This window comes from Marmota monax, unplaced genomic scaffold, assembly GCF_021218885.2.
Source record: "Marmota monax isolate L192 unplaced genomic scaffold, Marmota_monax_Labrador192_F-V1.1 WCK01_AAM20220418_F8-fsc00065, whole genome shotgun sequence".
Lineage (NCBI taxonomy): Eukaryota > Metazoa > Chordata > Mammalia > Rodentia > Sciuridae > Marmota > Marmota monax.
In genome coordinates, this window is record NW_026694038.1 from 7,766,275 (window position 1) to 7,790,753 (window position 24,479).

The window sequence follows — 24,479 nt, forward strand, 5'->3', positions numbered from 1 at the left end:
GGGCGGTGAGAGGGGCGGGTCGATGGGGGCGGGCCTCCTGCCCAGCGGGCTGAACTAGGGAATAAGCCCCAGTAAGTGTCTCCCGGACGCTGCGATGCAGCTTCTCCCGGAGTCAGCTCCCCGCCCCGCCTGGTGGAAGCTCGGGGGACCAGCGGGGTCGAGTGGGAGGGTTTACGATTTAACAGTGCCGTTTCCGGGAGGCGGAGCTCAGGCACCCATTTTCTTTCTCTTGCCGAGTTGAGATCGACTCGCTGCTGGGCCCCAGTGCTTTGGAGACCCCACGTCGACCCCCTTGAGCAGCCTGTCCGGGCCCGGCCGCAGCATGGGCGGCGCGCGGGACGTGGGCTGGGTTGCGGCAGGCCTGGTCTTGGGCGCCGGCGCCTGCTACTGCATTTACAGACTGACCCGCGGCCAGCAGCGGGGTAGCGGTGGGCGCCGGCTTCGCCCTTCGCTGTCCGCAGGTGAGGTCGCGGGGTGCCCTGCAGATGGTTGGGTACCGGTATAGGGGCCATCCCGGGCCAGGATGGAGGCGAGGACGCCACGGCTTGTGTGATTTCCCTGTCCTTGGAGTAAAAGAAAGGGCCGAGCTAGAGAGAGAGGAGTGGCTAGTGAAATGCCGAGAGACGATCCGCCCTGCCACCTGGGCTTCCCAGCTTCCACTTCTTTGTTCAAAATCTGGAGTTGGAAAATTTGCCCAAACTTTTGTACTTGCGATCGGCGACATAGCAGAAGACCAGGTTTCTCAGAAAATCAGGAGAGGTTTCAAAGCAACCTGTGCGTTGCTTTGCCTGTCATTTTAAAGCTGGTTCTGGGCCTTTGGGTTACCAAAGGCATACCCCGATCTAGGGAGGGGTGTTGGGGCCCTGGAGCCCTAGAGGGAAGTTTGCAGCTGCCTGATAGAATCTACACCAAAGGGGCAGTTCTGCCCTCACTTGGCCCAGCACACAACTCTTCTTTCTAGAGTTGCTTGAGGATTAAATGAGGTAAAATATGTAAAGTGCTTACTGTCAAGATGATCCACCGTCTCGCAACTTGGGAATGGGGGTGTGTATTGGTTATTGGAACAATTGTCAGCGCGAGGCACACTCCCCCAGCAGACATGATGAGGTTTCTGTCTAAAAGTTGATTAAATCCGTACATTCAGAATTCTAACAGCTTGCTCTTAGTCCAGATCATGGAAACTTTTGGAAAATAATTAAAATCTTCCAACCAAGAAACTCTTCCGCAGATGTAATGAACCAAACAGCTTTATTATTGAGTAAGCATTAAGACATATTGCCTCGAACATCACAGGCAGTCTACTAATGGAATTCCAAAACAGAAGGCCCACCTCTATAACCGGCCATATACAACTCAAGATAAATAATAGCTTGTCCTTAAGAAAGAAAACTTGACAGCACAGTTTTTACATCACAGATTCATTGATAAATAGGGTGGTTATGTGTGTTAACTAGTTGCCTTGATCCAGAAAGGGGGGGACCTTTGTGATAAGCAGGTAGTTAAAAAATGAAAGCAGGTGCCTAAGCTAAGATCCCCTCACAGACCTGAGGGGATTGGTGTTCATCTTGAATGTTTCCATTTCAAGGTGATGGCTCCCAAATCTTTTAAGAATAACTGTCCTTGGATTGTAAAACTGGCATTTACTTTTTTAAAATTTACATTTCTATCAAAGGGACAAAGGATTTAAAATTACAAATGTGCTCAAGGAAATGTTCTAAGAAAAGTGAGTTGGGTGTCTCTTGTCACAAGGAAAAGTGATTGAAGTGTGTATTTACCCTTAGCCTAATCTGTGGACTCTTGTGTCAAAGGTATTTCTGTGTAAATAATTGGGGAGTTTACCTGGACCCAAATATCTTCTCACTTATCCTGATTCAACCTGGTGAACTCTGACAATGTTTAGTTTTTTGGACAAAAGGGAATGAATCATTACTTTAGGTCAGACAACTTTAAAAATAAATTGCTCAGAGTCCTTTCTTCCTGAAACTACACCTCTATTTTTTTATTTGTTCTTTTTAGATATACATGACAGCAGAGTGTTTTTTGACATATTATAAATACATGGAGTATAACTTATTCTAATTAGGGTCTCATTCTTGTGGTTGTACATAATGTAGAGTTTCACTGGTGTTGTATTCACACATGAACATAGGAAAGTTATGTCTGATTCATTCCACTGTCTTTCCTATTCCTGTCCCCCATTCTCTTCATTCCCCTTTGTCCAATCCACTAAACTTTTATTTTTTTTCACCTCTGCCCCCACCCCTTGTTGCATGTTAGCATCTGCATATCAGAGAGAACATTGGACCTTTGGTATTTTGGGATTGGCTTATTTCACTTAGCATGATAGTCACCAGTTCCGTCTGTTTACCAGCAAAAGTCATAAAGTCATTAATCTTTATTCCATTGTGTATGTATACCACATTTTCTTTATTCATTCATCTGATGAGGGGCACCTAGTTTGGCTCCATAGCTTAACTATTGTGAATTGTGCTGCTAAAAACATTGATGTGGCTGCATCACTGCAGTATGTTGATTTTAAGTCCTTTGAGTATATACTGAAGAGTGGTATAACCAGGTCAAATGGTGGTTCCATTCCTAGTTTGTTTGTTTGTTTTTAGCAATCTCCATAATGCTTTCCAGAGTGGTTTTACCCATTTGCATTCCTACCAGCAAGGTATGAGTTTACCTTTTTCCCCCACATCCTCTCCAACAAATACTGTTGCTTATATTCTTGATTATTGCCATTCTGACTGAAATGAGATAAAATTTCAGTTTTAATTTGCATTTCTCTAATTGAACATTTTTCATTTATTGGTTGATCATTTGTATTTCTTCTGTGAAGGTAATTTGCTTTTTGGTGTTAAGTTTTTTGCGTTCTGGATATATCCTGGAGGTTAATGCTGTATCTGAAATGCAGGCAGCAAATATTTTCTCCCATTCCATACCGTCTCTCTTCATGCTCTTGATTGTTTGCTATGAAGAAGCTTTTTAGTTTGATATTGTCCCATTTATTCTTTTTTTTAAAAAAATAATTTTAGTTGTAGATGAACATTATACCTTTATTTTATTTATTTATTTTTATGTAGTACTGAAGATCAAACCCAGGGCCTTATATATGCTAGGCCAGCACTCTAACAATAAGCTACAACCCAAAACCCCATTTATTGATTCTTGATTTTACTTATTGAACTTTAGGTGTCTTCTTGAAGAAGTTGCTTCCTAAGCCATCATGATGGAAAGCTGGGTTTACACTTTCTTCTAGGATCTCTAGTCTATGCCTAGGTCCTTGATCCACTTTGAGTTTTTACACCTTTATTTTTTAAAAGGCTTGAGAAATACTCATTTTGTTATCATCACACTTAAAGTTTGAAGGGTGATCTTTTCTTTTTTCTTGAAGTTTAAGCAATTTGTAATTCCTGTACTGTTAAGACTGTTAGCATTGAAAAAATATGGGGGGTCATTCAACAGTCTCATACAAAAACCTGACAGAGATAGCATGAAAAACTATAAATCTGTCTCAATTATGAATAAAAGTAAAAATCTTAAAGTATTAGCAAATCTATCAGGAATTAAAGAAATAATACATATACCAAGGCCAGATGGACATACAAGGAGAATTCATAGCAAGGAAAATATGTCATTTATTGCATTAGTACATTAGAAACCACATGGTGATCTCATAAATATAATTTGATTTGTGATAATATTTCTGATTTTTAAACTGCAGCCAAGTTAGGAATAAATAGAAGGAAATGTGCTTAAGTTGAAGAGTGTTCATCAGAAACCAAAGGTAGGGTTGGGGATATAGCTCACCAGTAGACCACTTGCCTAGCATACAAAAGGCTCTGGGTTCAATCCCCAGTAAAAAGAAAATGATACAAAAAACCAAAGACAAATATATTTAATGGTGAAACATAAGTAGTATCACTATTAAATTCAAGAACAAGAGAAGTATGACTACTAACATAGCTATTATTCAACATTGTCTTAGAGTTGCAGCCAGCTTGATAAGAATGAAATGTGTGAATATTAGAATAGAGGCAAAATTATGATTGTAGATGACAATTTTTATTTGGAAAAATCCAAAATAATTAACTGAATAACTATTACAAGCAATAAGTTTAATAAAGTAACCTGACTATAAGGTAAATATACTTTAGTCAGTAGCTTCTTATATATACACATTGTATACAAGAATTAAATATAAATTTAATTAAAAATATTTTAGTCACAGTATCTATAAGACTTTTTTTTTTTTTTTTTGGTGCTGGGGATTAAACCCAGGACCCTGTTGCATACAAGGCAAGCACTCTACCAATTGAGCTATATCCCCAACCCAATATCTATGAAACTTTAAAAATTAGGATTACATTTATCAGAAAGCTTGTATGATGATAATTTTACTTCTGTCATTACCACAAGTAGGACTATTCATTACTAGCATCCCAGTCATGTTCCTTTAAAACATACAAAAATGCCACACAGGCAGTGTGCTTGAGTTATTATAAAATTATACTCAAAAAAGTTCTACTTAATGAAAACCTATTCTGTAACTAACCAATGACATGGGGGAAGTGTTACTTTAGGTAGGCGAGCCTGGTTTTTAAAGGAAGAAACAAAATGCTATCAGTATTAGGGGTGTATCTTATTTGCACACAGTGTCTTACTAATAGACATAGACCAAGTGTCCATTTCACATCTATGAGCTTCAGTTTCCCACTTATAAATTGTAAATTTCTTCTTTCTAGAGTTGCTTGAGGATTAAATGAGGTAAAACATGTAAAGTGCTTAAAACTGTGCCTAGCATCAAGAGTGTGTGTTGAATCTGTTTTTAAAATTAAAAAAAAAAAAAATTCATGTTGATTTTAGATGAATTTTAACTAAATTTTCTTCTCATGCAGAAGACTTAACCAGTGATTCATGTGATGATGTTCTAAATGCTGAACAACTTCAGAAACTCCTTTACCTGCTTGAATCAACTGAGGATCCTGTAATTATGGAAAGAGCCTTGGTCACTCTGGGCAATAATGCAGCCTTTTCAGCTAACCAAGTAAGTACCCTCATTCAGCAAACAAGCTCCTTCTATTCTTACACACTAGCAATAATTGTGACCCTAGAAAATTTACTTAATCTCCTAGAGCCTCAATTTTTTATGCCTACAATATAATGTTTGTTTACTTCTAAAAACACAGCCTAGCAGTAATATGATTATTAATATGTTGCTAGATCCCTATGAAGCTGATTACTGGCATTGCATATTATAGTAAGTTTATCCAACATTTATCAGTGTTAGCAGTGCTTCAATAAAACAATAAAAGCATCTAACATTTAAGTACATTCTTTAAATTGTGTAATAGATCTTTGCAGTATGGTTCTGATGCAGATGGTCCCTGGATCACTCTGTTAACTCCTAAATCAATGTAAGTAGCTTTTACAAGTAGAGACTTAACACCAAGACTAAAGAGCTTTATTTGAATACTTCCTGTTCCTCCTCCCTGCTTCCCCATAGAGAACAAGTCAAAACATTTTTATAAATTTTTAAATATCATGCCATTTGTTAACATCATAAATGCAAGGATATTCTGAATTTATACTTTCAGTCCAGTTTTCTCCAGAATGACAGGATTTACTGATTTTTAAGGAGATATACAAAATATTTATACATTATTCTACTATTTCAGTTGCAAGTGACAGAATCCCGGTTATTTTAAGCTCAAAAGGGAAAATATTGGACTTCTAAGAATAGCATTGGCATCAGGCACAATTGAATCTAGCTCAAGGTTGTACTTCACCTTTTGGCTTTGCTTTTGCCAGCTTTTTATGTATTGGTCTTTGGCCCGGAAAGATTTGCTTCAATGAATGGAAAGAAAGCCGTTAGCCTCCTAGGCCTTCATCCTTATGGCTCATGATCCAGAATGTAACATTGTTCTCCCAGGATTAGGTACCTACCCTTTGGATCAGTCTCTGAGGCAAAGGACCATGGACCATGATTAGTGAGGCCTGGCTTACATGCAGGATGTGTGTGCCACACTAGCAACACAATTAGACAGTAAACACAGTTGGCCAACAGTCTCACCAGGGGACTGTGTGGAATAGAGGAGGTACCAGTCTGACCCAGTGGGAAAAGGAGCACTAGTCAATAAAAGAGTAGATGGTGACTAAATTGTTAACTTGCCTGTATTGGAATATTTCGATGCCATAGTTTCCTATCCTTCTGAAACAAGTTGTAGTCAGAGTGGGTCAGTAGCCACTGGTGAACAAGTATTCCCTTGAGCAATGGCAATCATTGCTCCTCACCATCAATTATAGTGCCTAGATGTGCTTTAGCAGTAGTGATGGTGCTTAAGGATCTTTTATGACAGACTTCATGTAGCATGGTAGCCCTATAAGAATATGCTGTTCAGTGACGTAGCCCTATTAGTTTGTGTTAAGCACATTCTATGATGTTTGCACAGTGATGAAATAACCTAATAAGCCATTTCTCAGAACATGTCCCTGTGGTTACATTGCATAACTACACAGAAAAGGGCGGGGGCACTGTTTCCTAGTAATAGCAAGTCCTTCAAAAAACCTGGAATTGCAGAGGGAAGTTTCTTTTTCTACAATGCTAAGCTCACCTTTAACATAGAGTCCTGGCAATTTGTAAAAAGTAGATGATGGCAGGTTTTTTTTTTTTTTTTCTGACAGAATGGCATGTCTGGCATGAGAAGAGTAATTTTCAGCTTATTTTTCTTATGAGAATTAAAGCAACTGATAACTTCTTTCAATCTTGGGACCAATGACACATGGTAACTCAGGGTGGCAATTAATTATGCAAAAAATCGAATGGTTTTTCCTCAGAAAATCTGGGCACCACTTTCCAAACTGTGTGAAACTCTAATTCTGCAAGATATTAATGTATTGCTTTGACTTCCACCACTGAAAAATGACCCTTTTGTGTATAGTTCACAGAACTACACTAGTCATTACTCCCTTCTTAAGAGATTCCCACTGCACATGAACATGTTACTGCCTCACAGTAAAAAAACGTTTTCCCTTGTTATACCCAGAGTTCCCCAAAGTCACATAATTATTGAACCCCCCCCCTTTTTAATGAGACATCTGTTAACAACTTGAAGGACTCATGTTCCAAAAAATACACATTACAGACACTGTATTCTAAATCTTAACACTTTTCCAAGTTTGCCTGTAATAAAGAAGTCACATAACTCATTTCAAAGTAAAATAATTTTATTTGTTAACTGCTTCAAAATCATTATAGTAACTGCAAATCTTCATTGTATAACTATAGTACAAATAATCACATATCTTGATAATTTTATTTTCAATTGCTTTTCTTTACCCACAGAATTATGTGTAGACAATGGGGTCATCAATAGACAATAGTTGCTGGGCACAATGGCATGCTCCTGTAATCCCAGAGGCTTGGGAAGCTGAGGTAGGAGGATCATGAGTTCAAAGCCAGCCTCAGCAATTTAGCAAGGCCCTAAGCAACTCAGCAAGACCCTGTCTCAAAATAAAATATTAAAAGGGCTGGGGATGTGGTTCAGTGGTTGAATGCCCCAAAGTTCAATCCTTGGTACCCAAAAAGAAAAAAAAAAAAATAGACAATAGTTGTATACTATGTATTGCAAAAAGGTAGAAGAAAGAATTTCAAATATTTTCACCATAAAGAAGTGATAAATATTTAAAGAAATAGTACATTTAACCTGGTTATGATGAACCCAGCCTAATTCCATCTTAAGATTGGGAGCCATCTTGACACAAGGTCATGAAAAGTTCAGTTCTGTTTACTGTAAAATAACAAGATTTCTATTTGGCCTGACCACACTTTGATGTTTTAAACTTGCTTGGAACTCCTGCCTGTGCTTTTATTTTATTTTATTTTATTTTTAAATTTTTTATTGTGGGTTGTTCAAAACATTACAAATTTCTTGACATATCATATTCCACACTTTGATTCTAGTGGGTTATGAACTCCCACCTTCACCCCATACACAGATTGCAGATTCACATCAGTTACACATCCATTGATTTACAAATTGCCATACTAGTGTCTGTTGTGCTCCGCTGCCTTTCCCATCATCCACCCTCCCCCCTACCCACCTCTCCCCTCCCCTCCCCTCCTCTCTCTCTACCCCCTCCACTGTATAACCCTGAGGGTCTCCTTCCATTACCGTGCAATTTCCCTTCTCTCTCCCTTTCCCTCCCACCTCTCATCCCTGTTAAATGTTAATCTTCTTCTCCTGTTCTTTGTCCCTACTCTGTTCTTAGTTACTTTCCTTATATCAAAGAAGACATTTGGCATTTGTTTTTTAGGGATTGGCTAGCTTCACTTAGCATAATCTGCTCTAATGCCATCCATTTCCCTGTAAATTCTATGATTTTGTCATTTTTTAATGCAGAGTAATACTCCATTGTGTATAAATGCCACATTTTTTTTATCCATTCGTCTATTGAAGGGCATCTAGGTTGGTTCCACAGTGTTGCTATTGTGAACTGTGCTGCTATGAACATCGATGTAGCAGTGTCCCTGTAGCATGCTCTTTTTAAGTCTTTAGGGAATAGACCAAGAAGGGGAATAGCTGGGTCAAATGGTGGCTCCATTCCCAGCTTTCCAAGAAATCTCCATACTGCTTTCCAAATTGGCTGCACCAATCTGCAGTCCCACCAGCAATGTACAAGTGTACCCTTTTCCCCACATCCTCGCCAGCACTTGTTGTTGTTTGACTTCATAATGGCTGCCAATCTTACTGGAGTGAGATGGTATCTTAGGGTGGTTTTGATTTGCATTTCTCTGACAGCTAGAGATGTTGAGCATTTTTTCATGTACTTGTTGATTGACTGTATGTCCTCCTCTGTGAAGTGTCTGTTCAGGTCCTTGGCCCATTTGTTGATTGGGTTGTTTGTTCTCTTATTGTCTAATTTTTTGAGTTCTTTGTATACTCTGGATATTAGGGCTCTATCTGAAGTGTGAGGAGTAAAGATTTGTTCCCAGGATGTAGGCTCCCTATTTACCTCTCTTATTGTTTCTTTTGCTGAGAAAAAACTTCTTAGTTTGAGTAAGTCCCATTTGTTGATTCTAGTTATTAACTTTTGTGCTATGGGTGTCCTATTGAGGAATTTGGAGCCCGACCCCACCGACTGTAGATCGTAGCCAACTTTTTCTTCTATCAGACGGCGCGTCTCTGATTTGATATCAAGTTCCTTGATCCATTTTGAATTCACTTTTGTGCATGGCGAGAGAAAGGGATTCAGTTTCATTTTGTTGCATATGGATTTCCAGTTTTCCCAGCACCATTTGTTGAAGATGCTATCCTTCCTCCATTGCATGCTTTTAGCCCCTTTATCAAATATAAGATAGTTGTAGTTTTGTGGATTGGTTTCTGTGTCCTCTATTCTGTACCATTGGTCCACACGCCTGTTTTGGTACCAGTACCATGCTGTTTTTGTTACTATTGCTCTGTAGTATAGTTTGAAGTCTGGTATCGCTATACCGCCTGATTCACACTTCTTGCTTAGCATTGTTTTTGCTATTCTGGGTCTTTTATTTTTCCCATGCCTGGCTCTCCCTGACTCTCCCTGACCAGATAACAACCCTCCCTGACCAGATAACAACCCTCCCTGAAATCTCAGCTGCTCCTCATTAACTTTGATATTGGTAAGGAACAACCATAGCGTGCTTTAGCTCATTTGAAGGAGGCGGGGCATGAGCCTGGAAAGGTAGGCAGAGTTTACTCTGCTATCCAGCAACCTTCAGTGGCTGCTGCTGCTATTTTTTTTTTTTTCTTTCTTGGTGGTGCTGGGGATTGAACCCAGGACCTTGTGCATGCAAGACAAGCACTCTACCAACTGAGCCATATCCCCAGCCCAAACTTTGATATTGGAATATGAGTTTACTTCCCACTTTGAGATGTTAAGCTATATAGATCATTAACCTGCTGTCTGCCCTTGTATTACGCTTATCAGAACCCTGTCAGCTGTAAGCTTCCAAGATACTCACCTTTGTAACTTTTCTTTTAGACCAGAGGCTGTCCTCTGGCCCTGTATTTGGGAGAGGCAGTCACTGATCAGCTCTCTTATGTACACAACATAAGCTTGCTTTAATTTGGTTTAAAATTGGAGTGGGTGGTCTTTTCTTTGCAAGGTGGGTTTAACAATTACACAATATATAAATGTATCAAAACATTACAAAGTATTCCATTAATATGTACAATTTTTGTTTTTATGTAAGAGATTATAATTTTAAAAAAATATTAGTTTTTCTTAGAAAGATTTTTTTTTTCAGTTTTAGGTGGACACAATATCTTTATTTTATTTTTATGTGGTGCCAAGAATAGAACCCAGTGCCTCACGCACGCTAGGCGCGCATGCTACCACTTAAGCCACATCCCCAGCTCCAGAAAGATTTTTATATGGGAAAGTATTTCTTAAAAGTGACTAACTTTTTTTTAAGTGATTAACTTTTGTATTTGTAGATCTGCACACAGTTCAGTGAAGGGGATGTATATTGAAGTTATGGTCCTGTTTGTTTCCCCCCCTTCTAGGCTGTTATTCGTGAATTAGGTGGTATTCCAATTGTTGGAGACAAAATCAACAATCCAAACCACAGTATTAAAGAGAAAGCCTTAAATGCACTAAATAACCTGAGTGTGAATGTTGAAAATCAAATCAAAATAAAGGTAAGCTGTCTGAAATAAAAAATATATAAGGTTTTCTACATATAAAAGGGAAAATAATAAAATAGTAAATAATGAAGCTTCATTAGACTATCCTGTATAACTTCATGGCAAGAATTAACTTCAAAGGAATAGAGAATAAAGCAGAGGAGGGAGGAACCTGAACTAGTCTGAAAGAAGTACAAGAAACTTTTATAATTGGAGTTCAGTTTAATGCAAAGGTGCTAAAAGAACCAAGCTAGAGGGGGTGGGGTTGTAGTTCAGTGGAAACGTACTTGCCTGGCATGTGTGAGGCATAAAAATAAATAAATAAAAAAGAACCAGGCCAGAATTAGAAAACTTCAGAAGGAGTATAGGCATGAATAGAATACTTGCTCTAAGAAAGTCAAGGTGGGGTAAGGCAAATCCATAAATATTTATGATTCAAGGCAGAAGATGATGGATTGCTTTAAGGAAGGATAGGTAAAACATTGTTGAGTACATGGAAAGGAGAGATTGCCATCCAAAAATATCTGTAAGAGGTGGAATCTGACCTGGCTCTTAGAGATATCTAAGGTGTCTATAGGTGGAGATGAAGAAGGAAAGAATTTTTTTTTTTTTTTAAACAAGGAGAGAATTCTAAAAGAAAAGAATTAGTTGAAGTGGGCACAGATCCAAAAATTACTGAGCTGCCCCATTGGGTAAGCTTGTTACTAGAATTGAAATGGTAAAAAGATTCATATACAATGAGGATGGAAATATTCAACACATTTTAGTAAGTGCTTTGAAAGACATTGGCATCTTATAAAAATAGGTGACTTATAAACAACTAAAAAAAGGTCACTTTTTTAAAAATATTTTTATTGTATATGGACACAGTACCTTCATTTTGTTTATTTAGTTATTTATGTTGCTCTGGGGAACGAACCCAGTGCCTCACACATGCAAGGTAAGTGCTTTACCACTGAGCCACAATCCCAGCCCCTAAAAAAATGCCACTTTTAAAGGATAGAGTATGTAATAAAATTGTAAGCAGTGAAAGCCAGTTGACTTGTAGATATAATTTAGAGCTTAAATGTTTAGATTAAAAATTCAATCTCTTTATTGTCATTACTGTCTTTGGCAACATGGTTATATTTATTTATTTATTTTCTTTAAAATGGCTAATTGGAATGTTGGTCATTTCTTAGCACTTCAAATTAGAAAATTTTTCTTACTAGTTTTAAATTTTAGTGGAGTTTCGATTTAGTAACGTGAATATCAATTTTCTGTGAAACATAATTTTTCTAAGCTAGAAAGATCATGGCCATACACTGTTTTTCTGAAAACAGAATTTCAGAAAACTTTTCATCATACTGGTTTTGTTCTCCCATGTGTGAAATAGGAGTATTACCAGCATTACATTCATTACTTTTGGCCAGTGGTGGTTAACAACAATATGAAGGGATACATACGTGTGCACGCGCGCACGCACATGCTCGCGTGTCCATGCACGCTTACATATAGATAGGTAGAAAGATAGACAGATAGATAGATGTATATAAGAAAAATAAGAAAAACCTTTGGCTAAATATAATTTTGCTCTGCTTTTTTTTTTTTTTTTTGGTACCAGGGATTGAACCCAGGGGCACTCAACCACTGAGCCACATCCCTAGCCCTAGTTTGTATTTTATTTAAAGACAGGGTCTCACTGAGTTGTTTAGCACCTCACCATTGCTGAGGCTGGCTTTGAACTCATGATCCTCCTATCTCAGTCTCCCAAGCTTCTGGCATTACAGGCATGTGCCACCATGCCCTGCTCTGCTTACTTTTGGTAGAAATAACTCTAAAGAAAAGTTCTACTTCATGTTGTTCCCCCATTCTTTACTTCTGAAATGGTGAAGTTCTTAAAACCCTTCTGCTAAGTTATTTACCATGATACAAAATGGCTTTGCATATCTTCCTCCCTGAACTTATTGTACCCAGACCAGTTTTAAAAAGTGGATTGAATTGGGAGGCTCCCTTCAAGAAAGGCCACTGGTGTTCAGAGCATGATCTCTGGACTTGGACATTGTCCCCAACCTGCTAGTTGACATTATACAGGGTCCTAAGCTCCTTAAAGACTTTAAAGTCTCTGGATGTAAGTTAACCATTATAACCCCCACCTCATTAAAGTTGACTTCAGGATTATATGAGGTGTATTTTTAAAATGCTCAGTGCAATGCCAGGAATTAACAAAAGCAGCTTTAAAATGTCATCAAAGTTTGAGGGCTGGGTAGAAATGTCATCTTTGGCCAGGTGCCTATAATCCCAGCAGCTAGGGAGACTGAGGCAGGAGGATAGCAAGTTCAAAGCCAGCCTCAGCAAAAGTGAAGTACTAAGAAACTTAGTGAGACCCTGCCTCTAAATAAAATACAAAATAGGGCTGGGGATGTGACTCAGTGGTCGAGTGCCCCTGAGTTCAATTACCGGTATCCACGTTCCCCCCACCCCACCAAAAAAAAAAAAAAGGTCATCTTTGTTTGAGGGCTGGGTAGAGATGTTATCTTTTTTGAGGAACCAGTTTCATCCTGAACAGTTGCCTTACTCCACTGTGAGAAAAGTTTGGGAGATTTGAAGATGCTCACTTTTCGCCACTTCTGCCTTCAGATATACATCAAACAAATCTGTGAGGATGTCTTCTCTGGTCCCCTGAACTCTGCTGTGCAGCTTGCTGGACTGAGAGTGTTAACAAACATGACTGTTACCAATGACCACCAGCACATGCTGAAAAGTTACATTACAGACCTGTTCCAGGTGTTACTTACTGGAAATGGAAACACAAAGGTAAAAAAAAAAATGAAGTGGTTATTACTTGAAGGTGAAAGAGCTATTGCATTAGCTTATTATTATTATTATTATTATTATTATTATTATTCTAATTTGTGCATTAAGCTTGTTAAGATTGACATCAAAGCCAGGCACAGTGGCTCATGCCTATAATCCCACCAGTTTATGAGGCTGAGGCAGGAGGATCATGAATTCAAAGCCAGCCTCAGCAAAAGCGAGGTGTTAAGCAACTCAGTGAGACCCTGTCTCTAAACAAAATACAAAACAGCGGTGGGGATGTGGCTCAGTGTCAAGTGCCTCTGAGTTCAATCCCTGGTACCTAAAAAAAAAAAAAAAAAAAAAAAAGAGTGACATTGAAAGCCAGGTGCAGTGGCACCTGCAGAGACTCGGGAGGCTGAAGCAGAAGGATTATAAGTTCAAGTCTAGATTCTGCAATTTAGCCAAGACCCTGTTTCAAATAAGAAAATGTGTGTGTGTGTGTGTGTGTGTATACATGTGCACGCACACACACACACAAACCATATATGTATAAAAGTTTTTTAAAAAAAAGAACTGAGGATATAGCTCATGGTAATGCACCCATGGGTTCAGTCCCCAGTACCAAAAAAAGGATTGACATTGAATTTCCAGGCCATCTATGTTAGGTTGATGTCTCTCAGAAAAGAGAATGTTTAGCCAAGATTTATTAAAAAGCTTTGACTGGGTCTAAGAAAGTACATTATTTTTATTCCCTAATATTGAATTGCAAAATTAACTTGTGAAAATGATTCACTGTTTCACGTTTCTGTAGATCAATATTCATTAGATTTCCTGCGAATCAGTGAAATTACCTTTTACTAAAGTGAAGTAGCTATCTCCCCCCAACCACAAATAGAAAAATTGTGATTAACAAGAATCTGAGTAATAGTGGTAGTTCAATTTTTTACTTACCTCAGGGTTAACAACATTTTTTTTTCATCCGTTTGTAGAAAATTTTTCTAACACCACTTTAAACAGTAGTAAATGAAGTGAATTAGGTAGGAAAAATAATGCAGTGCTTCACTTTGTCCAGTTCTGCAGATGTAGGAGGCAACAGAGGTGGGGCTGAATTAAGTAGGCTCTCTGAGCTGCTCTCTGAAGTTTCTTGAGTAAATCCCCTGTTAGTATGATTCTCATCATTGTCATTTTTCAAGACAAGACTGCATAAAACAGAATGTAGACTAATCAAATATTCTCATAAGTTAGGTTGATGGCTCATTGGGGTTTTACTATATTGATCTGTGTTCTCTGGGATAGTTGAGAGAGAAATGCACAGTTTTAGAAGGACCAAATATGAAGCCATACTCCTAATGTCCTGCTGTTGCTGCAGTAATTTCTGAGGTTATCAGGATGTGATTATCGGACAACCTCACTGTGGTCTGTTTTTGAGGTTTTTGTGTGGGCTTTTCCACATTTCCCACAGCCAAACTTATTTAGATCTGGCCCAAGATTTACCTATAGGCATTCAAAATTAAATGTAAAGGCTAGGGATGTAGCTTAATGATACAGAACTTGTACCTCATCCCCACAAAAAAATAAAAATAAAAAAAATATAGACAAGAGTTAATCCTCTTTCAGCAATATTGCTACATCCCCAGGCAATTTCCAACATGCATGCTCCTATCAACACTCTGTCCAGTGAAGCAAGATGACTTCCAACCTATGAGGACTCTTCCTTCTTATCCCATGGTGTGGTTACTACAAGAAAAACCTCTTCTCAGTCTGTCTCTAGCTGCTTTACCCAGAATCCCAGGAGAAACTCTGGTTGAGTGCAGAGCCAGGCAGGTCTGGCCTTGGGTCTGTATGTATCTGTCTGAGACATAGTTTGTGTTTTAATGCAATTTATAACTTTCAAAAAGAATCACATCACAATAGTATGTTTTATTTTTCCATTATATTGCCTATAATCTCTGGGACTGAGAATTTATTTCTTTTTTTTATTTTTGTCACCTGGGAACCTTTCCACTAATCTTAAATTGTTTCCCCATAAAAATCAAATTTTGGAGTCATATGTATCTATTTTAGATATTTTCTTAGTAAATAACCACCAAAGTGGCTTTTTCAAAATCTTTCTTTGCTTAAGCCTTGATCTCACTGTACTTTAATGACTTTTGGGCACACCATTCATTTATAACAAAATACAAATAGTGGAAGGTTAATTAAAATAAATTCTGTGCTTGCTATATCTGCAATGAGGGGGAAAAAGCTAGCAGCTTAAAATAAATGTCCTATAGTCACCACAAGATGGCACAGATGACAAGAGGGAAAAACAGGACTTTGCCTTTTCAAACCAAAATACAGTATATATATATATATATATATATATATATATATATATATATATATATATATATATATAAAATTCATATTTCACTGACATTTGAGCCAGGTGTTTTCCCCCTAACATTTATTCTTGGTATAGACAGTCAGTTAGACAGATTAAATCTCACAGTGACCCCTGCCCCCCGAAGTGCATTAATGAGTCAGAAATCTCCTTTACTTAACCACCTTATAAGGCCATGATTTAATAAGAGTATCTGTTTGGAGAACTTGATCTCTGTGTATCCATTTAGTAGTGACCTACTAAGACAGCAGCTTTTGTTTTTACCTTGTCCCCATGCAGTAATTTTATAAAAATACAATTTGCTGATAAAAGTAAGGTTAAGCAAAGCCTTATATCCTTCTCCTTCTCCTTAACAAATAATTAGTATGTACATGATCAAAGGAATTGTAAGCATTCAGTATAGGATATGGGCATAAAACAGAAAGAAAACACTAAAACTTCAGTAATCACTGATCTAAGATCATTTCTGGTCTTAGAAATATGAGGGAACTTCTTTCTTTGTACCTTTTTGTACATAAAACTATTCTAGGACTGAAGGTGTAGCTCAGTTATGGATCACTGCCTCGCATGTATGGCAGCCCTGGGTTTGATCTCCAGCACACACACAAAAAAAAATCTACAACAAACATCTATTGCCTTGGTAATCAAAAAGTTTTATAAAATAAGCATCCATGTTCTTGCCTAGATTTAGTAAAAGAACTTCTTTTGCTTTTTCCTGACTTTAGTACCCTCTTCCTTCTTGTTTTAATTTCAAATCTCTCATAAAAAGTATAAGGGCTGGGGTTGTGGCTCAGCAGTAGAGTGCTCACCTAGCACATGTGAGGCCCTGGGTTTAATCCTCAGCACCACATAAAAATAAATAAAGGTATTGTGTCTAACTAGAACTAAAAAAATAAATATTAAAAAAGTATAGTTTAGTTTTACAAATATTTAAAAGGGAAATTGAATTTAAATATTATTATTCTTGATTTTTCAGAATTAAGTAGTAAGAATGCTGGTATTTTAGGTAGTCAGCTATTAATTAACATTTGTTTGCTAGTTATATCACTGTCCTATATTGCAAAATATTTTTCACATAAAAATATAATATCGAAGTCAAAACCTAATTTTTTTTAAAAAGGCCATATTATTTATTTAATCTTGGTAACCAAACTATTGAAAATTTTTCATTCTTTCAGTAGAAATGAACTAAGCTTTGAGAGATTTGTTCCAAAGATCCCATTTCATTATACATATTTCACATTTATTTCTTATAAAAATCATTTAACATATGTGAAGCCACATTTTAAGAGTGTTATGTGTGTGTGAGTGGGGATTGTAAAGACATTCACAATATTCTTCCTGTCTCAATAGTGTAGTTAGAAAAGTAAAGGTTAAAATAACACTGCTCCCTGCTAACTGCTGACAGTGATGCCAAATGTTCTGAGTTCAGAGAGAGAGACTTCATGGAGTAGAGAGAATTTGAGCCAGGCCTCGAAGCACAGGCAAGAATTTAAGGGGAACATGGTAAGAGGATAGATAACATGGTAGGGACAGAAAAGTCATGTTTATTGGTCTGAAATAAACTAATATTCTTATTTCAGGTTCAAGTGTTGAAGCTGCTTTTAAATTTGTCTGAAAACCCAGCCATGACAGAGGGACTACTCAGAGCCCAAGTAAATAGATTACATACTTATTTTGTAAATACACTTATAAATTATGAGATTTGGACAAATAAATCTGGAAAGATTTATCACAGAATGTTCACAGAGCTTATCTCTGAAGAACAATATTAAGTTGTTGCTTTATTATTATTCTTTGTATACATGAATTTCCTAATTTTCTGTAACAAGCATATTTATTTTACTTTTAAAAATAAGTTTTAAAGGTTCTTCGTAGGAATAATAAATTATAATTTTTCTGTCAGCCCAATTTTGGGTAGGGTACACTATGACATCACATATCTTTTATACTTGGTTTCTTTCTGTGCACATGTGCCTTAGCAATACTGAATCCCCAGAATGTATGTGATAAATGTGGGGCTGAAATCCATGACATACCAGTGAGTACGTGTGTTATCCTAGAGCTTATGGTGTAGTGGAGACAAAAATATATAATAAATGAACAAGATAATTTAAAAGCTGTTGAGTGTTCTGAAGGAAGCAGAAGTGGTGCTAAGATAGAATAGAGTTCATTTCCTGCAGAAAAGGAACCATCTGGTTCATTTGCTCATCCCTGTTCTCTAAAATTATGCCAAAATTCTTGATTTTGTTGGTGTGAGCAGTAAATATTTGATGAGTTAATGAGTTCTCATGAAAACTGTATGATGGATCCTAAAAAGAATATGGATGTTTCTTCAAATTACTACATTCTGGGATTCCAAGGAAATCATTCTTTAGCTAAAACACAAAACCTCTTCTCTCTTTTTTCTTTTAAAGAGAGAAGAGAGAGAATTTTTTTTTAATATTTATTTTTCAGTTTTCAGTGGACACAACATCTTTATTTTATTTTTATGTGGTGCTGAGGATCGAACTCAGCGCCCCGCGCATGCCAGGCGAGCATGCTACCGCTTGAGCCACATCCCCAGCCCACAAAACCTCTTCTCATTAGTATATAACATAAGGATGCCTAAGATTTTACATGTGTAAGTTATTCAGTCAGGGTTAATTTTCTGTGACAGCATTTTAAAAATGTAAAATATTCAATGCAGTGTTAAAATATGACAGTGATACTGCTTCCTCTTCCAGGTGGATTCATCATTCCTTTCCCTTTATGACGGCCATGTAGCTAAGGAGATTCTTCTTCGAGTACTCACACTATTTCAAAATATAAATAACTGCCTCAGAATGGAAGGTCAGTTAGCTACTCAGCCTCCTTTCTCTAAAGGTTCATTGTTTTTCTTGTTATATGGAGAAGAATGTGCCCAGAAGATGAGAGCTCTAGTTTATCATCATGATGTGGATGTGAAAGAAAAGGCTCTAACAATAATACCAAAATTCTGATTGGTTGATCATATTTTTCCAAAGAGTAATGCAGTCTGGAAGTTAATACACCAAAAATTATTTTCCATTTTCCTTATAGAGGGATCCTTTCAGCTATTGAATGTGAGCAGCAAATATCACTTTTCATCTTTAACACAGTACAGGTGAAACATCTCTAATCTGACACAATGCTCAAAATTTGAGATTCTGGAGCATTTCGGATTTGGGGTTTGGGGATTAAGAATGTTTAACCAGTAAGTCTATTATGCAAATATTCCAAAGTATGAAAAATTCCAAAATCTGAAATACTGTTCTCAAGTATTTCAGATAAGGAATACTCAACCTGTATAACTTGCTATGGTTTTCAGGCTTATTTTGGACCATTTATTGATACCAAGTGAATATAAGAGCTTGAACTAAGACCAGTTATTTCACTATATGCTGAGATATTTTAGTTATTTCCTCTACATAAACAGTAACCTTCTATCTTTTTTTTGGGGGGGGGGGAGGGGGGGTATTGGGAATTGAACCCAGAGTGCTTAACCACTTAGTCACATCCCCAGTACCCCACCCCCTGCTTTTCTTTTTCTTTTTTGAGATAGAGTTTCTCTAAGTTGCTGGCTAGCCTGGAATTTGTGACCCTCCTGCCACAGCTACCCAAGCTACTGGGATTACAAGTATGCACCATCACACCTGGCCCCCTCTATTCTGAACTGATTTGCAGTTACTCTTATGAGACGGCATTGGTTTGTGATTAATTCATTGTTTCTGAACTACCATAGAATGGCCCTGTTTTTTTAATAGCAATGAGATCTTGAGCTCTCAAGTCCACCTGCCAACCCAGCCATACTGCTTTCAAAGGTCTTTTAATTATCAGAATCTGTTCTCATCAGCCAGGCACAGTGACACATGCCTGTAATCCCAGTGGTTTGTGAGGATGAGGCAAGAAGATCACAAATTCAAAGCCAGCCTCAGCAATTTAGCAAAGCCCTAAGCAACTCAGCGAGACCCTGTCTCTAAATAAAACTATTAAAAAGGGTTGGGGATGTGGCTCAGTGGTCAAGTGCCCCTGGGTCTGATTCCTGCCCCCCAAAAAATCTATTCTCATCATTTCTAGATAATGAAAAATGTAAACTTTTAGGGGAAAATGTTTTTTAGTATTCACCCACTCCCCTTCAGTAAGCTAATTATAAAGATATTACATGTAAAATACTGGGATCAATCAAAATGTCCATCCAGTAGGCAACTGGTTAAATCAATTAGCCAGTCTTTTAAAAAAGAGAAAAATTAAGTGAACCTGAATGTGCTGCTGTAGAAAGACATCCATGAAATATGGTTGCTTTTAAAGTACATGTAAAAGACTGTATGTACATTATGATCCCATGAATGGTTTTTAAATGCAAAATATTTATGCTTATAAACTCCTGGAGCGAGGCTGGGATATGGGAATGTCACTTAACCTATGCATACCTATTTCTACTGTTTGAATTTTTTTTACTTTGATCAGAAATTGTATAGTTGTTTTTTTTTTTAATAAAAAGTCACAAGTCTGTACATATTTTCTTCCCTTGACAGTACTTTATTAATTTTATCCATGTTTTACTTGTCTGGAATTACAATATAAAGATTTATTAGTTATTATCTATTTAAATAGTATTTTTATCCCATAAGGTATTTATTAACAATTTGATATATCTGAATGCAGCCAGCTTCTGTAATACTCAAGTTCATAGTCCTCATCGTGCTTAGCATTAAGTAAATCAATAGGCAAGCAGAAGCTTTACACTTGTGTACTTAAGACAAAAGCTTTGAGAGTGCTTTAAGTTTCATTTGCAAATATATGGATATAAACCTGTTGCTACAGGAAGTCACAAATCCTTAAACAGAAAAATATGTGTTATCAGGTTTATCCTGATATAAAAATCAACCTTTGAAGAAATATTTTCAGTAGAAAAAGGATGCAATATAAGATGAAAAATGGGAATTCCCAATGGGCTAGAGTAGTAACATAATATGATAGCTAAGAATAATACTTTCATATTGGTGACACAACACAGGTATTATTTCCCCAAAAGGCACATGTCTTTGTAACAGTTTTTCTAAAAATCTGTTTCCCTAATAAATGAAGCTGTGTTCAAAATGTGCACATATTAAAAACCAGGATAGGATTTGTATTTAATGTGCTTTAGACACATCAGATTCTAAATCTCCCTGTCTTCTTTTCCTCTCTTACTAGTCTGAATAAGTAATGACACTTCCTAGAGATCACAGCATTAATTATGAAATATCAACATGCTAAAGAAGAGGAGTAATTTTTAACTGTTTCGGAAGAATTCATAATAAATATATACAAATAGATATTTTCGATATAGGTCATCACATCTTTACCTTTTATGTGTTGTGGGAGTGGTTACTCAGGATTAAACCCAGGGATGCTCTACCACTAAGCTACATCCCCATTTTTTTATTTTTGAGACATGGTCTCAGTAAGTTGCCCAGGTTGGTCTGGAACCCATAGTCCTACCTCAGCCTCCCAAGTAGCCGGGATGACAGGCATGGACTACCACACCCAACACACCATCACTTTTATTAGGAGGTATGTCTCACCAGTGGACCTACCCTTAGGCAGTAAAGTATATCAAAGTAAGCATCCTCAGGAGGCTTGCTAATCAAAGAACATGAAACTTATAAGATAGATTTTAAAGTACCATAATGTATATCAGAAAGTATTATGTATATCAGACTAGACTGAGGATAGAGAATGGATTTGTCTAATTTTTCAAAATTTGTTTTCATTTGCACATAAACCCTTCAAAATGTACATAAGTGAAAAACTGGAAACCACTCAATAGGGTAGTTGTGACAAGGAACAATGACATTTGATGTACTTAATGAATAAAACTGTCAATGTAAAAAGAACACAAATGGTAATGCACCAATTTAAAAAAAATGTGGGGAAAAAAGATGAATGGCAATAAAAATCAAAGCAGGGAAGCCTAGAAAAATAAGGCTGGCTCAATCAAATGGCACTAGAATACAATTTAAAGTGCTTAGAGACTCTGAGTTAAACAGTACATGTGAATACAAAAATAATATTAAGGCCGTTCATTCATGGAGAAGAAATATCTAAGATATGTTTGGATTGCTCATAGCAGAGAGGTAAGAGATGAATTTCAGTTCAAGGAAGATGACCACAAGAATGCTGACTAGTGTTAGGGCAATATGCCTCAAGCTAACCCACCATAACCCTAACATCTGGATTCACATCTGCTTAGAGTGAAAAAGTCTATGTTGTTTTTTCCTTAAGTTTCTTTTTCTTATGGGGAATTTTTGTGCTTTGTGCCCCCAAATCATACATTCACATACTTTATACATACATATACATTGTGTACACATTTCCCCTTGATTGATTTGAACCTTTTAGATAAAAATATTAAATTTTGATAGAGATCGCTTATATTTGCTATTACTCTCCAAATCTACAAAATGAGTGGATTGTTTGGTGTCCTAATATGTAAGCATATATATGCAACAGGAACAATATATTATCAAAAAACATTAGCCTATTTTCAGCTTTCAAATGTACCTATCTGTATTAGGCAGTGATATTTTAGGAAATCATTTTCTCCCTTAGATTTTAAAAGTGCTTTTAAAAATATTTAGGCTGGGGATGTAGCTCGGTGGTTAAGCGCCCCTGGGTTCAATCCCTGGTACCAAAAATAATAAAAAAAAAAATATTTATCCTACTTATGTTGGAGGTAGGAGAAAATTATCCTCTTGTTACATGTGAGGAAACTGAGGCACAGTGAGCATAGGTGATTTGTTTCAGGTTACACAGAAAATTCATGATGAAATGAGAGGATTAACATTCAGATTAAGTGGCAATTTTTGGCATGCATACATATGTGCAAATTATAGAGCACTGTAAGTTTGTATATTTGGTGTAGAAAACCTATTCTAATTATTTTGTATGGATAAAGTTTATTTTACTATGTCTACAGATAAGGAACACAGAACAGGCCTCAACTAGTACCTAATACAGCTCACTCCTTTAAGAAGGTTCAGAACAATCAAGTGAATACAGTGCCTTATTTAAGACTAAAACTCAGGTCAGCCAACAACCAGAAATCTCTGTTTACCACTGGTATGCCATACTGCCTTAATAAAAGGTACAGTTATGCTTATAAGTCATTTAATATAAAAATATATGACATCTGAATCATGTAAAACAAAAGTACTTATAAAATAAATCTTACTGATACATTAGAGTTAGAACTAAGAGGGGGGGATGTATATAGAGAAAGTAAAATTTAATTCAAAGTGTTATGGCCTGTTCACATTTAAGATCTGCATTTATCTCATCTGTAAAATATTTCACTGTAGCTATATTTGTGCTTAGTAGAAGGTCTCACTTTTATATTAAAAATAGAAAATTTCATAAATCATTTCTCATATCCCTTCCTCTACCCTAGTAAGAGCTTTTAATTTGGAGATTGTAGAGGTGCAGTAAAATATACCCCTCTTTTAAAAATTTAAGTTCATGGTGGTTATGGCTTCACAAGAAATTTAAGATCATGTATATCTTGCCACAATCAATTTTAAAAATCTTTTAAAATGATAACTTGTCCCAAATCCTGTATTTGTATGCTTAATAAAATAAATCACTTTAACATCTGACATATAAGCTAGTCTTGATAGAACAAGAACTGCTATGTCTTTAAGCATGTGGGAATCGATTTTATCACTTATTACCATGTGAATATTAGAAAGATATGAGTGCCTGTGATCCCAGCAGCTCAGGAGGCTGAGGCAGGAGGATCTTGAGTTCAAAGCCAGCCTCAGCAACAGCAAGGCGCTAAGTAACTCAGTGAGACCCTGTCTCTGAATAAAAATACAAAATAGGGTTGAGGATGTGACTCAGTGGTTGAATGCCCCCAAGTTCAATCCCTGGTAAGGGGGGGGGGGGATATGAGGGTATGTATACAGGCGTCTAAAAAAATCTAGATAACTATAAAACCTTGATTCACCTGGTAGAGGTCCTGAAAAAATTAAAAAACAAATGGATCAAGTTTTTCATTATCTCAGAAAATTCTACCACCGCTAAAGTATAATGCTTTAGTAAATAATTTCTATTGCATTGGTTATACCATTAATATAAGATTTTTAAATCCACATTGTCAACTCATTATTTAAATGACTCACTCCTGAACGTTTCTTTTATATAAGCTAGTCATCATAGCAAGTTATTACACAAAACATAAAACACTTGCAGAAGTGTAAATATAATATTCATGACTTGCTTAGTCTTGTCATTTGCCTTCAAATTTACATCAAATGATGCTTTTTTCATCAAAAGCTTCTGTGCTCATATTCAAAGTTTTCATCCTCGTTATATAAGTATCTTGATTCTCCATGCTTCAAGACAAAAAAATCTTCAGTCTTAAGTCCATATCTTTCTAGAGCTTCACTCAGTTTCACTGGAGGCTCTAAGTAATGCTGGCAAAGGGCAGAATGAAGAAAAAGAAATTAATAACACATGGTTGGGGGATATTTCAAATTAAACTTCAAACTGAAGTAACCAACAAATCCTTCATAAAACAATTCCCTTTTTAATTGAATTATTAGCAAATGAGTCAATCGTATTTGTTAATACAGTCTGAGTCATTATGATATCAACAGAAATGTCTACTA

The 24,479-nt window shown here is 36.7% G+C and overlaps 2 protein-coding genes across 7 annotated transcripts in view; one reads left to right on the forward strand and one right to left on the reverse strand.

The window, feature by feature from the left end:
• The first annotated feature begins 66 nt into the window (after positions 1-66).
• On the forward strand, positions 67-20,346 carry Armc10 (armadillo repeat containing 10). Of its 3 annotated transcripts, none has more exons than XM_046464079.2 (6): positions 68-461; positions 4,905-5,050; positions 10,548-10,682; positions 13,287-13,463; positions 17,412-17,483; positions 18,555-20,346. In XM_046464079.2, the coding sequence occupies exons 1-6, from the start codon at positions 323-325 to the stop codon at positions 18,807-18,809; spliced, it is 924 nt and encodes a 307-aa protein (XP_046320035.1). In that variant the 5' UTR covers positions 68-322; the 3' UTR covers positions 18,810-20,346. The 3 variants fall into 3 exon arrangements, with proteins under 3 accessions (XP_046320036.1, XP_046320035.1, XP_046320034.1); XM_046464078.2 differs by having other exon boundaries at positions 69-461; positions 4,902-5,050; XM_046464080.2 differs by lacking the exon at positions 17,412-17,483 and having other exon boundaries at positions 67-461; positions 4,902-5,050.
• Positions 19,294-24,479, reverse strand: part of Napepld (N-acyl phosphatidylethanolamine phospholipase D) — a 39,502-nt gene continuing 34,316 nt past the window's right edge. For all 4 annotated transcript variants that reach the window (XM_046464081.2, XM_046464082.2, XM_046464083.2 and 1 more), the window contains one exon: positions 19,294-24,284. In XM_046464081.2, coding sequence (XP_046320037.2) covers positions 24,138-24,284 — 147 coding nt within the window. In that variant the 3' untranslated portion in view covers positions 19,294-24,137. The remainder of the gene's footprint in view (positions 24,285-24,479) is intronic.